The sequence below is a fragment of the Thunnus thynnus genome, chromosome 5, assembly GCF_963924715.1.
Source record: "Thunnus thynnus chromosome 5, fThuThy2.1, whole genome shotgun sequence".
Lineage (NCBI taxonomy): Eukaryota > Metazoa > Chordata > Actinopteri > Scombriformes > Scombridae > Thunnus > Thunnus thynnus.
The window spans coordinates 8423225-8439924 of NC_089521.1; the positions used below are offsets into that span (position 1 = coordinate 8423225).

Sequence of the window (16700 nt, forward strand, 5' to 3'; positions counted from 1 at the left end):
GACTTACAAATGCACAGCCCAGTAAATCATTTTGAAACACTCAGCATATTTTATTATGATATACAATATTGAGCACATTATAATTTCATTACATACACACTGTGCTATATGTGTGTTAAGGTAGTATTGCTGGGTTTACCATGAAAAAGCACTAACAATTTTTCTGTGAGACTTTGTGCTTTGTTGTGTAACATGGACTACAGACCAGGCTTTAAAGTCTGCAGCTCTATCAGAATACTTAACAAATAAGATAACATATAGACAGTAATGCACATTAATGCAGCTCTGTATTCCAGAAGCAGTGGATACATTGTATTACTTTATTAGACAATGTCAATTCCTCTTCTATTAGTCCTGTAAGGCAGTCTGACCCTGGAGCTCTGATGAATGATGAATTGACAGGACAACATTAACTTTTTGGGAATGTAACCCACCAAGCTGCTCACCTTACCCGATATATTATTGTGTATATATAATAATATTGACAAGAGGAACACTGCATAGTGCTAATGCTCCAGCGTACAGTGTTAGTAGTTTTTGCAGATGTTCTGCCACTGAAACATTTTAAAATGTTATTTCTTTCTTGCCTTTTCCAATCCCCTAAACAAGGCATCTGCATTGATCTTGCACCACTCTTTGAAATATCACCTGAGCACCCGCAAAGCTCTGCAACTGTGTAACTGCAGCTGGCGTTAAAAGCTAGGGTGTGACTACTAAAATATGAAACATCACAGTCGGTGTTTGCACCCATTGTGCATGACTTTTTGATAATTGGCTCCTGGTTTGAACAAAATGATATTATTTTGTTAAGGGAACACAATCTGCTACTCAAGGTACTAGGGATGCAGTGACCGATTTCACAATTAACCTCGTTTTAAAATGTCATGGTTTTGTAACCGCAAAGGCTGAGCTACACTGAGTGTTTCTGTTCTCACTCTACAAAAGGGACATTATGGTACATTATTATTCAATGAACAATGGTTATACTGTGAGGTAAATTAAAATTAGACATTGTGTTAAAAAAAATGTCTATAGGCACAACCTGCAGACTGCAGGCGGCGGAATTCTTGGTCAAGTGTGTGTCTTTTGCTCCCTCTTCGAAACAAAACATGCTCAAGTGATTTTATCCATCTGCAGTAATGCGAAATAAATTAATGCATGATAATCGTGAAACTGTGATTTTTCCTCAGACTATAATCGTACCATCAAAATCTACAATCATTGCATCCCTTGTAGGTACTACTGTACTATTAAATTGTGCTAACAGGGCAGGTACTGTAATCAAGTAACATTAAACTTAGTGAAATATTGTGACAATAGAGCGACTCTGTGTCAGTCCCTGACCCAGGAAGAGCAGCAAGTGAGCCAACTGTCAGTCACAGCAGTCAATCAACACCCACACGGCAGAAATCAAAGTTACTTTAAGTCTTCTAGTCAAATCTTATTAAAAAAGCAATAATTTCCCAAATGACCACCAGCACACTTATTAGACGGCCTGAATTTAGCAATTGAGACCATAATGACTCAAATATATTCACAGTATTTCTAAAGAGAAGTTGAGGCTTTTAGAATGGAAGTCAATTGGAGTGTCTCGCTTTAAGGTATTTCTACATTGGCTTCGGCCTCAATTGTGGTAGTGGCTGCTTGGTCTGCTATAGCAAATAAGTAAAACAAACATCACAATATATGCTGGTTATACTGTGGTAACACAACAAGATAGTGAACTCAGGTTTTATATTTAAACAGCTCAAATATGATCACAAGTGTACAAAGGAATCTGCCAGGTTTGCCTGATTTTAAGCCAAACATCCTGTGACTTTCCACTCTGCTTGCTGTAGATTTGCCCACAGTGCAGAGGGCACTGTCGTAAATTTATTTAATAATGTACTCATCAATGGTTGCAAACAGTGTGCACAGCCACAGAGGAGATGAGGCGGATATTGGCAATGAGACTGCTGGTTAGCTTAGCTTAGCTTAGCATAAAGACATGAAACAGGAGGCAGCTAGCTTGGCTCTGTCCAACAGTTGGTCCAAGGTCCAAAGTGCTTGACTATTTCTCTGCAAGTGCCAGCTACCTCTCCTGGCCAAGAAATAGTACAACACATAACCCCTCCCCACTCATGTAGGGAACATAAAATGTTTCACTCCTTTTACAGATTTTGTATCAGAGCAGTCTGTGACTGTTTTTCAGCAAAAAGTCAGGCCTTGTACTTTTAGACAAAGAGTAAAGTCCTTCATTGCTCATGCTACGTGGGGTCTGATCTTCTTTTCACCCTGTGTCCTATTTTCTTCCTCTCTGGAGAGGGTGATGATGGTGAGGGCTTCACAAGGCACACACATGCCGAAGCCCCCGCGATGCGTTTCGGGAAATCAGGCCCTCTGCTCCATGAGCCTTTGTCAGGGTCGTACACCTGAGTGGCTCTGGAGAATGCCATGCTCTCCCAGCTGTAGCCACCCAGCACGTAGATCCTCCCCGCCCAAACCGCAAGCCCCGCCTCACTGTTGGGCAGCAGCAGTGGCGCCACCCGGGTCCACTGGCTGCTGCGTGGGTCATAGGACTCCACCTGCAGGATGTCAAAGCGCTCAGTGGTGTCCTCGTGGTCGTCGCTGCCCCCAATGGCGTAGATGAGGTGGTTGAGGGAGGCCATGCAGTGCCAGCCCCGAGCCAGAGACATAGCTTGGCACTCAACCCACATATCAACGTCCCGTGACGGATCATAACTCAGGACTTCTCTGCGGTATGGTCCGATCTGATAGTCATGACCACCTGAGATGTAGACCACACCACGGTGGACCGTCCCTGCATGACCGTAAGTAAACCTAAAAAAGACAGATTTTAACACCTTTTAAAGCTGAAGATAAATACAACAACCACAAAGAACATTAAGAAACAGAAAGCTGGCAAATCTTTCATCTGGTTAAAATATAGAATTAAAAACAACCAAGATCTAAAAAGTGTGTAGTTAAAATGTGGCTTAAAACTGGATAAAAAGTCTTCTTTCATAAATTCAGTGTAAATGGTGGTCCACATATATCTGTTTGGTAGAAGGCAAGAAGCTTACTTTACACTGTGTCCCTGCTTCCTTAATTTGTGTGGTAATGCAGCCAATCACACATCTCTGTTTTTATTTAAATGTAAGAAAATGGGTCTTGATGTGTCTACGGTATCTCACTCAAAACTGAACACAACTGGCGATAACAGAGCTGACTACAGAGTATTTAAGGGACTATCATTTCTGAGGCAGGTCATCATTCATAACGATCTATCCTACAAAGAAGTGAAAAGAACTGTGTGCCTGCATGTTTCACTGACCATTTACAAAACAATGCTCATGCTAATGGTGTTTGGGCACCACATTAGCAGTAGTTTAGGCTGTTAAGTGCAAACAAAAAGATGCACTCTAATGCTAATGGTGTTTGGGCTCTACAGTTGCACGGTGTGATATTCAGAGAAGCATTATCCAATGGCAAAAGTTGGTTGGAACACACCCACTTGTGTGTACTATAAGTGTGCATGAAGCAGCCCCTGCAATCACAATGCTCAGCAGAGATGACGCACATCAACAGAGAGAACTCCCAACAGATTCGTGTCATGCGGGCCAATGGAAAATCATCACAGGAGATCCAGCAACATTTTGCAAGCCTGGGCATTAAAGTTTCACTGAGAACTGTGAGATATCACTTCAAGGAGAGACAACCCCGCCGCTGCTGTCCGAGGAAACTGCACCAGTAAGCAGCCAAAAGAATCATTTGTACATTAGTTGATGAAATTTGTTATTGTATATACATTAAGTTTGTCATTGTCTACTGTTTCCCTGACTTCAACAGTAATATCCTGACTGCTATTGATGAGATGACAAAGGCCAGCGATGAGATGAGCGTTGATGATGTACAGCAGAAAATTGAAGCGGATTTTGGTGTTCAGCTGAGCCTGACCAGTATACGCCGAGTTCGCAGAAAACTTGGAAAGACCAACGTCTGCCCGGTGATAAGAGACCACAACACAGATGCAAGACTTAAGCAAGCTCTTGAGTGGCTGGAGTCTGGGGAGACGTGGCATGATGTTCTTTTTACAGGCAAAACAATGGTAGCAGTGAAGAGCAAACATCCCATAAATCTCCATGTCTGGGGAATGATTTCACGACACGGTGCAGGTCCTATGGTCATTTTTGAGGGAGTTATGGACAGACAATATTTTGAGAACACCATCATCAAAGAAGCTGCAGCACCATACATTAGGAGACATTTTGGGTCAAATCATCGCTTCTTCCAGGACAATGATCCAAAGCACACCGCTGCTGCAGCTTGCATCATGTCGGAGGGAATAAACTGGGTGAGGACTCCACCAGCGTCACCAGATTTGAACCCTATCGAACTTGTTTGGCAGTCAATGAAAGACTTCATCCGAAAAGAGGCAAAGCCAGGCACAAAGCTTGAGCTCGCCCGAGCCATAGAGGTCTTTTGGGGGAAAAAACTGACTCGAGATTTGTGTAATGAAGTTATTATAGGCTTATCAACAGTACTGACACTGGTTGTTGAGAACAAAGGAGGGCAGAGTGGAAAATGAACACATTTCTGACAATACCAACACACACACTTATGCCCACAAGTGATGGTGTTGCCATTCAAATGATAGTGTGTTGTTTGTTGTTATTTTTCTTTGACTTGTTTATGTTTTTTATTAAATCACTCATCTTAATGAACTTCACACATTACAGAAGAGTATAGAATAGATCAAAACTTCCTTATTTGACTTGTTTCATAGTTGTTATTCAATTTCTACTGTGCATGTGAAATAAACACATTACTTTGTTTTTTACAAACCATTCCTCTGTGTTTTATTCTCTCACAAACAAAAATAACGCATCTTTTTGTCCATGTTGGCTCACTATTCAAATCACCTTCATTCAAATCAGATGAGCTACTTGAAATGGAGGGACAGAAGTGAAAATGTGTGTAACAGTTGGCTATTCAGCATTAATGACTTACCTAAACAGATGCAAACACAAACCCACTGAAGTAAAATTTCACAAATTAAGTGTTTAGAGAATGGAGGACACATGTCTGAAGAACGTCTGAGTTAAAGCTTGTACTTTTTTTATAGCTGCTATATTATTATTCTATTTGATTCTTGTCCTGCAGTAATTAAAAGCATGGTGTATGTACAAACAAAAACAACAACATATAGCTGATAGGCTTATTAAAGGTAAACTTATTACAAATCAGATTAGTGTTTTGAAGGTGATACATCAGTCATAAAAATACTGTAAGAAACATGAATTATTCAACAATATGTAATTTAGCTTTGGCAATAATGTAACTTTAATGTTTGTTGTTGCTGAATACCCCGCCCTGTTTGCCAGTTAGTTGCTAATTTTATCTGTATGCTGTTTATTGCTGGGCAGGTAGCGTACAGTGGGTCTGTCAGAGTTTTTTTACTGAAAACATCTGCATACTGAGAGACAGCATGTGGCCCGCAAACCAAAATAATGAGCTGAAAGATGCTTTAAAGCTCTGTAGAGCTTAAGGGGTCAATTAGTGTTAATTATCCGTGGGTTAATCACTATGAGTGGCACCAGGACACTCGATGAAGGTGGCAGAAATGATGCCACAAAACACCAGTGGTAACTGGTGTTCCTACTGTACCTGGGCAGTCCTGCAACATAGGACCAGCAGTCCTCAGCAGGGCAGTAAACCTCCACAGAGGACAAAGCTCCAGTGTCATTCCTGCCACCCACGGCAATCAGGCACTCTCCCACCGCTCCCAGGTAAAAATCCACTCGTCGCTGGTTCATTGGAGCACCCTGGAAGAACATCACACTGTCACTGTTTCTGAGCTAGTTAGTAGCTGCAAAAAGGCAAAATACCCTGCCTTTGTAAACAGAAAGTATCTGATTTAGGAGGAACTGGCTCTTTGGTACAGTACCCTGGTCCACTGGTTGTGACGGGGGTCATATCTGTAAAGCAGGTTACAAGCAGCATCTCCGCCATTATCCCTGGACGAGCTGCCGCCAGCAGCGAAGATGAAGCCGCCCAGCACTGCCAGGCAGTGGTGGCTCCGCTGGGCTGGCAGCTCAGTTTCCACCTCCCAGCTGCCTGTTTCACTGTCCAGCCCGCAAACATTAGCACTCAGCTCCTCTCCACGTTCTGATACCTGAAGAAGTAAAGACAGGTTACAGGAATATAATGAGTTTCTGTTCCAGCTAACAGATGGTTCACAGGAGCTCAGTTGTAGAATTGCTGCTTTAGCTGAGTTAGTTTTTTCAAGTGTTTGTTGTAACTTGTGTCAGTTGTGGTCATTAAAAATCTAAGTCACGTCTCAAGCCATTCAAGACAAATCCTAAGTAAAATAGCAAGTCTCAAGTTTTTAAGGACGAGTCCAAGTCAAATCACAACTCTTACAATAGCAATAGTCAAATAAAGTTTCAACATTCAAGTCAACAAGTTCAAGTCAGTTCAGAAGTACTTTAATATCCAGTCGAACGTCTTTCAATGGTAAGTTACATGTCTTACGGTAGCATGTGACATCTCTTACAATATTCTCAAGTCTTTATAGACAAGTCCAAGTCAAGTCACTAGTCTCAAAATCAAAGGTGTGAAGTCAAGCATCAAGTCTCAGGTCTTTATTTTTGCGACTTAATTTTGACTTGAGTCCAAGTCTCAAGTCTACAGCTCTACTATCAACTTTAATTTCCTAATGTATTCAGTATGTTATTCACTATTTTTCACAAATTTAACAAAATGCTGATTTTTTTCTATAGAAGTGAGCATTTAATATAAACTAAATACTGTAAATGGCTACATCAGATTTGATATCTCTAAACATTAAGGGCCCTATTTTAACAATCTAAAGCGCACAGTCTGAAGCACATGGCGCAATTGCATTTAGGGTGTGTCCAAATCCACTTTTGCTATTCTAACGGCGGAAAAATGTTCGATGCGTCAGGCGCATGGTTCAAAGTGGCTGTCCATTGTCTCCTAATTAATCATGGGTGTGTTTTCGGCGTAACATGCAATAAACCAATCACAGTGTCATCTCCCATTCCCTTTAAGAGCCAGGTGCGCTTGCACCTTGCCAAGTAATAAGAAGGAGCACTTCTCTGCAGAGGAAACAGATCTGTTCATGCACAAAGGGAAAGCGCACGATCCATAACGAGCACACTGGCCTCTGCTCCTGGACCCTCCCGTGGTCAGCCACAGACCACCAGTTTAAGATCCAGTTCATTAATTTGTTGCAAATTTATCTTTGTTTGGTTTTTGAAAAGGTTTATTTTTCTAATTTGGTTTCTTTAAAATCATTTCGTTCAGTCATGGAGTAACAGGTCAAATCAGCGGGGTTTTAATTGCTGAAAGTATGGAAACCTGATCACTGGACTCTCAAAAATGTTTAAGAATATTTGTTAAATATTGCTCAAAACTTAAATCATTAATTTTAATCATGTAAAGAATCATCAATACAGTTATCAGGACTTGATCAGCTCTCCAAGGTTCTGATCCGGCTGCTGCTGGCAGCAGCTAGAAGCTGTGCAGAATTATTTCCTTCGTTAGTTTAATCATTATTTTCACCTCATTTATTTCCTCATGTGTTCCTCATGTCATCATGTACTGATGTAGCAGGAAAGTCGATCTGTGTCTGATCCGTTGTTGTCCGCCTGTTTACATACCTATCTGTATTGCCATGATTTGGTCAAATAATTAAACAATTTAATCCGTCTTTACTGCAATTAGTTAATTCTGATAAATATTATGACTAAGCATTATGACATGTATTTTTTAAAATATATTAATATACACAATAATAATCTTTCACATTGCAATCCTCTTATTTGTTTCCTTTTGCATGTCTGTGCGCTGCTGCGCGTCCTGTGTGTGTAACAAGCAGAGTGTATGTTGTGCCTCTGTAGGCGCACATTATTGTCCCGAAAATGCACCATTGACTTCAGACCAGGTTTTTGTTGTTCAGTAGCACAATCGCTCTCTGCTGCCTAAAGATAGCAATGCGCCAACAATGCGCCTGACCACACCTTAGTTTTAGACTAACACACCCATGAGTGCTCTGATGGGCACAAGTGCCATTGCTATTTTAACAATATGGGCGCTGGACAGGAAAATGACAACTGCATCGGTCTTAAAATAGCAAAGACACTTGCGCTGCGCTTAGCGACGCTCTGTGCCAGGTGTAAGATAGGGCCCTTAGTTATAATCATCATCAAAATGATACAGTGTACCTCTCCTCCAATCAGCAGCAGCCGTTCTACTCCTCCCCTCAGCGTGGTGCGTCCGGTTTGCAGGAGCGGCTGGGCACTGGGGGTGGCATGGTACTCCAACGCTTCCTCCACGAGGGCCTCGCAGCCAGCCTCCTCTGGCAGCAGGGCCCGCACTGCCGGCAGCACCCGGCCCACCAGGTCCCCGACTGGCATCAGGGGGAAGCGGATGTGAGAGAGAAGCTGTCTGGAGTGGGATGTCCGCTCAGGAGTCTGGCTGAGCCACTGCAGGGCAGCCTGGAGCAGCGCCTGCTCGCTATCGTGCTGGACCTGATGATGATGAGAGGAGCTCAGAGATTGCTTACCATGGTTTCTCATCATCTTACGAGATAGTTTCAATGATCAAGAATAAGCTTTCCATCTGAACATATAAACAACCTTCAGTACTTACCTGGCCACTGGAGAGGTAGGAGGTGAGCTTATGTAAAGGCATGTTGCAAAGGAAGTCGGGGGTGAAAGAGAGCGTGGAGAACCGTGTGAGGATGAAGTGGTCGATGAAGGTGTCGAGTCGCTCCAGACTGTAGAGCAGAGCCAGCTCCTGCAGGTACAGGTAGTTGTCCTCACTCACCTCCCGCTCCAAGTACTGGCAGCAGAAATCCACCACTCGCCACACCTGAACCACAGCATTATTGTCATGACAGCAATGTGTTAGACATACCATTCTGATTCAGAAATCAGAAATAGTTTTTTATGGACACTATAACAAATAAAGTAGTGGTAACCAGCTGCATCTTTACAGACCATAAAAATAGTCAGAAGTGATATAAAGATAAGGCTGGTATTTGGATTAGCATATACAGTATACATACAACACTACATAGAAAACTTCTATATCTGTAAGCTGAGTTCCGCATTTTAGCATCTTTCAGCTCATTGTTTTGGTTTTACGGTCTTCAACTTTACAGTTTCATTTTGATAAATCCACTCTACACGACCTGCCCAGCACCAAATAGCAGACAGACACAGTTAGCGACTAGCTGGTGAACATAGTGGAGCATTTACCAGCAAAAGAACCAGATATTTTTTTCTCAGGAGTTAGTGGTGATGAAAACAGAGCTAAAAGGAGAAGGAATATTGGACTTACATTCGTCAGGTGGATGCAAACGCAACTCCACTCTGTGTCTGCTGAATGTGTAAATAGGCAACTACTAATATCTTCACCATGAAAACTTTATAAGGTGATAATAAGTCAACATGGTGTTACCAGCTTGTTTGCTTCCCCCAGTGGCCAAAAAAGTTACTCTAAAGAGTAACTGAACACTAAATCCACTTATTTGAGTGTGTAAATGCGCAAATGTAAAGTCACTTTATTATACTATCAATTGATAAGCGATTCTGATTCTAAAGATGTTCTTGAGCCGATTAGTATCGGTAAGGATTGATATCTGGGCAGATCTGGGCATATTTTAATGGATCATACTCTCTAAAATAAACTTGATCAAAATCCAGTCCTTTCCTCAAGACAAAACTGAAGTAATTGTTTATGGAGCCAAGGAAGAACGATGAAAAGTCAGCACTCAGCTTCAACAGATAATGTGAAAAACTACAAACCAAGCCAGAAATCTTGTTGTAGTCATGGACTCAGACCTGAATTTCAACAGCCACATTAAGACAATTACAAAGTCAGCCAACTATCACCTAAAGAATATATCAAGAATTAAAGGACTTTTGTCTCAGCAGGATTTGGAAAAACTTGTCTATGCATTTATCTTCAGTAGACTCGACTACTGTAACAGTGTCTTTACAGGTCTCCCTAAAAAAATCAATCAGACAGCTGCAGCTGATTTCAGAACACTGCTGCTTGAGGTCCTCACTAAGACCAAGAAAGTGGATCATATCACTCCAGCTCTCAGAGCTTTACACTGGCTTCCTGTCTGTCAAAGAATTGATTTTAAAATACTGCTGTTGGTTTATAAAGCACTAAATGGTTTAGGGCCAAAATACATCTCTGATCTGCTGCTACGTTATGAACCATCTAGACCTCTCAGGTCGTCGGGGACAGGTCTGCTTTCTGTCCCCAGAGTGAAAACTAAACATGGAGAAGCAGCGTTCAGTTTTTATGCTCCACATATCTGGAACAAACTCCCAGAAAACTGCAGGTCTGCTGCAACTCTCAGTTCTTTTTTTAAATCACAGCTGAACACTTTTCTGTTTGCTGCTGCCTTTGATTAAACCAAATTTGAGGGTTAATATTTTACACTGCACTGTAACTTTTATTCTCCTGTTTTATCTGTCTTATTCTTTTTTAGCTTCTTTATTTCCAAATTTAACTCTTTTTAACTGTATTTAAATGTCTTTTTGCTTGTGTTGCTTTTATATTCTGTCTTGATGCCTTTTATGCGCTATGTAAAGCACTTTGAATTGCCTTGTTGTTGAAATGTGCTTTACAAATAAACTTGCCATGCCTTGCCTCCTTAGAGGGTCTTTTAGTACAACCAAATGCTAAACAAAACTTTTTTAGGTGACCAAAATGTTACAATTAACTTTCATGAACTGAAAACACACTGAAATAGCAACAGCTACGGCTACGTCTATACTCTGTGAATCTGGGACCATGGTTACGTAACCTAACGAACAATGTCACTGTGGTAGCGCCTGTTATTCCAAGCAGCCATGCCCTTAATTATGAATAACTTTAAGCCTTAATAAAATTTAAACATGTGAGTTATATAAAAATTCACACCCCATACAATTGTCATGATTGGTGAAATTAGCTTTAGTGACCAAAACTGTTTTTGGTAAGTTGGGCATTTTAACATGGGGGTCTATGAGGACTTGCTTTTGGCGCCAGCCTCAAGTGGCCATTCAGGGTTAGGGTTAGGGTTAGGTAACTGCAGTTTTTGGCACTTCCATGATGGCTTCATTTTTCAGCTCCAGAGGTTGCCACATGGTTAAAACAACAACAAATAGTGGTGGCAGAAAGTCATATCAGCTGACAGCCCAATTAAACATTGCTGTTGTCAGTTTCAGTGCTTTCTGCAGCTGTGTCTGAACTACAAAGATCATTTGTAAGGGAGGACCCTTCAATCTGTAACACCAGAAACACTGTCCTCTCACGATTGGTGGTGAGCCAAATTTAGAAGGCTGCACCTGTAAATTCCATATGTCAGATATATACTTAATCATAATTTAAAGAGTCTAAAGTATTAAATCAGACTTGTTATCAGCATATACACAATATTAAAGTTGCAATACACGACATTCAGCCACTAGATGTCGCACTATAGCACCAACATCTCAGACCAAAACAAACGTGTGTTGTTCACTCAATAAAGTTGGGGGAAAAAAAAAGAAAGTCGACAACTCACAAAACTGAGATCAAACTGTCAAACTAGGCAGTGCTGATCAAATGTGGATCAGGATTCTGTTAGTGCATTGCACTTGCCTCAAATGATTTCAGAAACATATTTTAGTGTACTGTTTAGCTGTAGTTTGAGAAAGTCTGTGACCCGGCTGCCATCTTGGTAACAGACATGGAGGACACGGGGGAACTCACATGCACTACTGTGCACACGCGGCTGGTGTGGCTACCAAAACAAAGAACAGAGAAGCTCGGATAACAACACACACAGAGGGAGTGTGACTTCATCCACTGCTCACTGTCAGCACATAGTTGTTTGCTGACATCCAGTGAGGCTCAGTTTCATTTATTGGACTTTTAAAGGACCTGGATCAGGATTGGGGCCCTAAAACCTGACTGGCATCTCTAGCAACAAAGTCAAGAGAGATGATAGAGGGATGCTGGAGCTGAGGGGGGTTGAGAGTGTCAGTGTCAGGCAAGGGAAGGAGATGTGCATCAAGTTTTGAATGTATGTTTTGAATATGCAAAGGGGGCATATTCAAGCAATTCACATTGCTCTTAAACAATGTGAAATGACCCTGAACAGTCCCTGTACCTGTAGCAGGTGGGCAGCTTCCAGGACATAATCAATATTTCCTCCATCCAAGGGCAGCTCTCCGCTGTACAGGAAGTCCACTACAGCATTCAGACCAATGTAGGACATCCCAACCAGCTCCACCTGCAGACAGGAAGAGGACAGTGGGTGTCATTAAAGAGGCTGAAGTATGATAGTATACTTCATCCAACTAACATTTATCACATGAACACAGACACAGAGAAAGCAAGAGAACTGCATTTATTAGAATAATAATAAAGGGACAGCAGGTGGACAAACAAAACAATGGCTCAAATGGTCTACATTTCCTGTCTGAAAACACCTTGCATCATCCCCAGTACAGTACCTCTGCCTGGCGTTCCTCTCTCATGCCCAGAGTGAACATAGCGTGGAAGTATGGGCTGGAGACGGCCAGCAGGGCTCGGTGAGCAGGGACCCGCTGGTCGTCTGCCACCAGCATCACATCACAGAACTGGCCGTGCTGTCGCTGGGCATTGAGGCCCTGTAACACCTCCGTACCTTGATCGGCCCAGCGGAACACCTGCCAACACAGTTTGTGTAAGTTTGTGGAAGGTCCTCTGAGACAGATTTTTTTAACCACAAATTTGCTTTGGAAGTGTGACAAGTTCTCATTATATCTTATCTAACTCTTTCTGTATTTCTAAAATGATGTGTCATAATTGAAGCAGCAGCAGTCTCCTTTTCATAATTAACTTGTTTTAACTGGGACAACAGGGTGACAGTTGTCCCACTTTTAACATCCCAAAGTGCTCATATACACAATCCAAAAAAGTTAAAAACACCCACACTTAAAGCCACTTTCAGTACAATTTGCAAATGTTTGACTTTCACCTGAAATGTCATTGTAATTCACTGTCAGACTCATGATGGACAGTTTTTTAAAAAAGGATCAAAATTGATGCATCAGAACCAGATATATTGTCTTTTTTCACTCTTCTTACTTGTCAAATCCTAGTGCCTACATTACCCACAATGCAACTTGACTGCCAAAAGTTTGGTCGAAAATTCAGGTGTGTTATGCTCAAGCAGCAACCTCCAGGAGGAATTTTTATATAACCCACCCGTTCAAATTTTATTAAGGCTTAAAGTTATGCATGATTAAGGGTGTGGCTGCTTTGAGTGACAGGTGCTACGATGGCAACAACATTGGTTTGGTAACATAACCATGCCTTAACCCCAGATTCACAGAGTAAAGGCGTAGCTGTAGCTGTTGCTATTTCATTCTGTTTTCGGTTTATGAAAGTTAACTGCAACATTTTGATTGCCTAAAAAAGTCTTATTCAGCATTTGGTTGTACAAAAAGCTTTTCAAGTTTTTCACTAGCAAAAATTTGCATTAGCATTATCACAGTTAACCATAGATTATAAATGCACCGTGCTGACCAAGCTAGTGGCTAGCCGTATAGGTGCTGCTTGCTGAAAATTGATACTAGTAATACAGTATTACTGCTATCATTAATACTGCTTAGAGCAGACTATTTTGTGACTATCTGTTAAAGGCTGTTCATTGACATGCTGGTGTCTTAATGGGACTAAACTGTTATGTTGGACACAATTTATTATTCCAAGCAGAGTATTTTTATATATCCTAAAAACGTCTGGAGGGGATCTTAAAAGATTTGACGCAACAGCTAACAAAACAGTCACAGTATGTACTACGTACTGCACTTCACAATTAGGACGTAACATGCAGAGATCATAAAAGGTAAGATTGATCCTAATAGTTCCATGTTCATTAATACTAAATTCTTGTGATGAAACTGTCCTGCCTCAGCAAAAGTCTCTGAATGTCCTCCCTGAAGGTTTACTGCCAGATGACCTCGCTAACATGAATGTGGTGCTGCCTTTTTTATTAACTTAACATGTGAGTGTCAGTGTGTCATCACACACACACACACTGACCTTGGAAGATTCACTGATCCGCTGGGGCCGACACACACGGCTCGGTTTGCCATTGTCCATTATGTCCACTTAGGCTGGCATCATCTAAAAGACACACAGATACACATTACTCCCTACTAGAAGTCAGGACCTGGAAAGCTGCATGACATTTAACTTTCCTCATCTTCTATCCCAGTGAAGACACTCTAACACAGTGGTTCTCAACCTTTTTGGTGTCAAGGACCCCCAAACTGATACACATCAGGCCGCGATGTAGTCTCAGGGATCCCCATCTGATAAGATTTAGTTATTCCATAACTGTTTATACTGTAGATTGGCGGATTGACAGTGAAGAGTGTGAAACCTATGAACAGAATATACATTCTTATACATTCTTTGACTGGGCTAACTTCTAGTCAATGAAATAATAGGGAAATTAAAATATTCCCCATTTGTCTGGGGACCTCCTAGAACTCCCTCGAGGACCCCAGAGGGTCCCCGGACCCCAGGTTGAAACCGCTGCTCTAACACACACACACACACACACAGTCAATGACAAGCTGCTAAGTTTTGAAACTCTGGTTTCTTACATTAGACGTGTGGTGGATCAAAAGGCGTCTGGTTACACTGTGATACCGTCAACAGCATCTCTTGTTGCCACAGCTCAGCACAGGAAGAAGAAGCAGCTGCACTTTTTGGAGGAAACGTCCGACATGCGACACTTTTCAACGACGACACAAGCCGGACTGCTCCCTGAAAGCTTCTCTTTTAACACATTGTCTTCCTGCAGACACTTATTCAAGTAAAAACACAGTTTCCTACACCACAGAGCTGCTCAATGTAGCATAGTGTCAGCTAGCATGAATAAACAAAAAGACTTCCGGTTAAGGTTTTCGAAATAAACTCCTCTGTGTTATGACTCCGGAAAAAACAGCGCAAAACTCAAGAATGTAAGGAGGGAGCGAGATTAATAAAAACTAATATAATACAATATCACAAACCAGAAAGCAATATAACCCATTTCTTGTAACTTGAAAAAATAATTTTAAGAAGTTTGGACTTTTTTCAGTTGAAGAATTATTACAAATCGTTGGCATATCTCACAATATTTTGATGATTGTAAATGAATTATCTGAAAATAGCTACTGGAAGAGTAACCGGTGGTCTCTCAAAAATAAAGTTGTGAACACTCAGACTCTTAAAACTTCGTCACCCCCTCATTTTTGCAATTTTATTTTGACGTCATAAACCTGTTAACCGGATGTATACTCGTTTTTAACATCATGTCCTGGTTCGAGCACGTAAGTGTCAAAAGCAAGACAAAATAGTTAAACTGGGCAGTACAATTACAGGCTGTAAACAAACCCAACTGTCCTATCAGCATGGCAAAGCAGTCCAAAGCTTAAGTGGCAAAATCTTAGACGATTGCATCCCTTAAATCATCACCTTCAGCTACTGCCCGCGGGGCAAAGGTACAGAGTCCCCTCTGCAAAGAAAAACATCTATAAAAAGTCGTTTGTCCCTGTTGCCATAAAATATCTTAATCAATAAGGACAGCCATTTTTTGAATCCAGCTTGTTACCTCAGCACAAAGTACTTGTGTGCTAGTGCTCCTTTTAATGTGGCTTCTATTTTGTTTTTATGTAAATGTGTTTTAATGTGTCCTGTCTGGATGTGATATGATGTGTTTTAATGTATTCTTTTTAATAGCAGATTTCTGCATATGCAAGCCAAAGACAAATTTCTGCGTTTTGCATGCAAAAAGAAGACAACAAAATATTTTCTATTCTATTCTATTCTATTAATTAATTAGCTTACCTTGACTGGCTTGAAAAAACCCATCCAGAAAACAATTCTATTCAACTGACCAATCAAACAATGAGATGAGATGAATTTATAAATAGAAAAGTTTTCATGCTTCTTGCATTTAAATATTGTTTCTCTTGGAATAAATATTTTGGCTCATTAATGGGACCACACACAAAAAATGAAGGACAGAGAACCACTGAGATCCTGCGCAATAAAGCCAGGAAAGCTTTATATGCAATAAAGAGCTCATTTTTAGGAAATAAAGCTTTACTCATAAAATTCTGGCAAAATATATAATTAACTGTTTATTAGTGACGTGAAGTATGGGGCAATGCAGAAAAATAGTAGTTACCTGGATGTATGAGTACGTGCGGAGCCCTCTAATGGGCTTTGCTATTGGTTTACCCCCACGAGGCTCTGCTTTGGCACCTTAGAAAGATCTATGCACTCACTGCCCAATCAGAAAGTAGCAACCGCGCAGCAACCTCCCACTATAAAACCCCAGCGCTAGCACTGTTCATCATTGTCGTTAGAGGACTCCGCACATGCTCATAGAACTGAAGTTACATCCAGGTAACTACTGGTTAACAGGTGGTCCACAGCCAAAGGTCTCCTGTGATACAGATGGAGAGAAGGAGGAGGAGAAAGGAGGTCAGTGCAAAATTGGAAGTCCCCCAGCAATCTCAGCCTATAGCAGCATAACAAAGGGCTGGTCGAGGGCAAGCCTGGCCAGCCCTAACTATAAGCTTTATCTAAAAGGAAAGTTTTAAGCCTACTCTTAAATGTAGAGAGGGTGTCTACCCCCTGGACTGAATCTGGAGGATTGTTCC

At 41.3% G+C, this 16700-nt stretch overlaps 1 protein-coding gene across 1 annotated transcript; it reads right to left on the minus strand.

Moving 5' to 3' along the window:
- Nucleotides 1–31: 31 nt before the first annotated feature.
- klhl36 (kelch-like family member 36) lies at nt 32–14946 on the minus strand. Its single transcript, XM_067589018.1, has 9 exons — nt 14652–14946; nt 14083–14166; nt 12507–12701; nt 12161–12283; nt 8656–8877; nt 8229–8534; nt 5927–6154; nt 5647–5804; nt 32–2820 (listed from the first exon to the last, which is right to left on the minus strand). Exons 2-9 carry the CDS (start codon nt 14140–14142, stop codon nt 2247–2249), a joined length of 1866 nt encoding a protein of 621 aa, XP_067445119.1. The 5' UTR covers nt 14143–14166; nt 14652–14946; the 3' UTR covers nt 32–2246.
- Between the last annotated feature and the right edge of the window lie 1754 nt (nt 14947–16700).

Coding starts and splice junctions, on each gene's coding strand:
- klhl36 (XM_067589018.1), bottom strand. CDS start 14,142: ATGGACAATGGCAAACCGAGCCGTGTGTGTCGGCCCCAGCGGATCAGT. Junction 5,805..5,926: donor GTCACAACCAGTGGACCAGG/GTACTGTACCAA, acceptor ATGTTCTTCCAG/GGTGCTCCAATGAACCAGCG. Junction 2,821..5,646: donor TATGTTGCAGGACTGCCCAG/GTACAGTAGGAA, acceptor TGTCTTTTTTAG/GTTTACTTACGGTCATGCAG.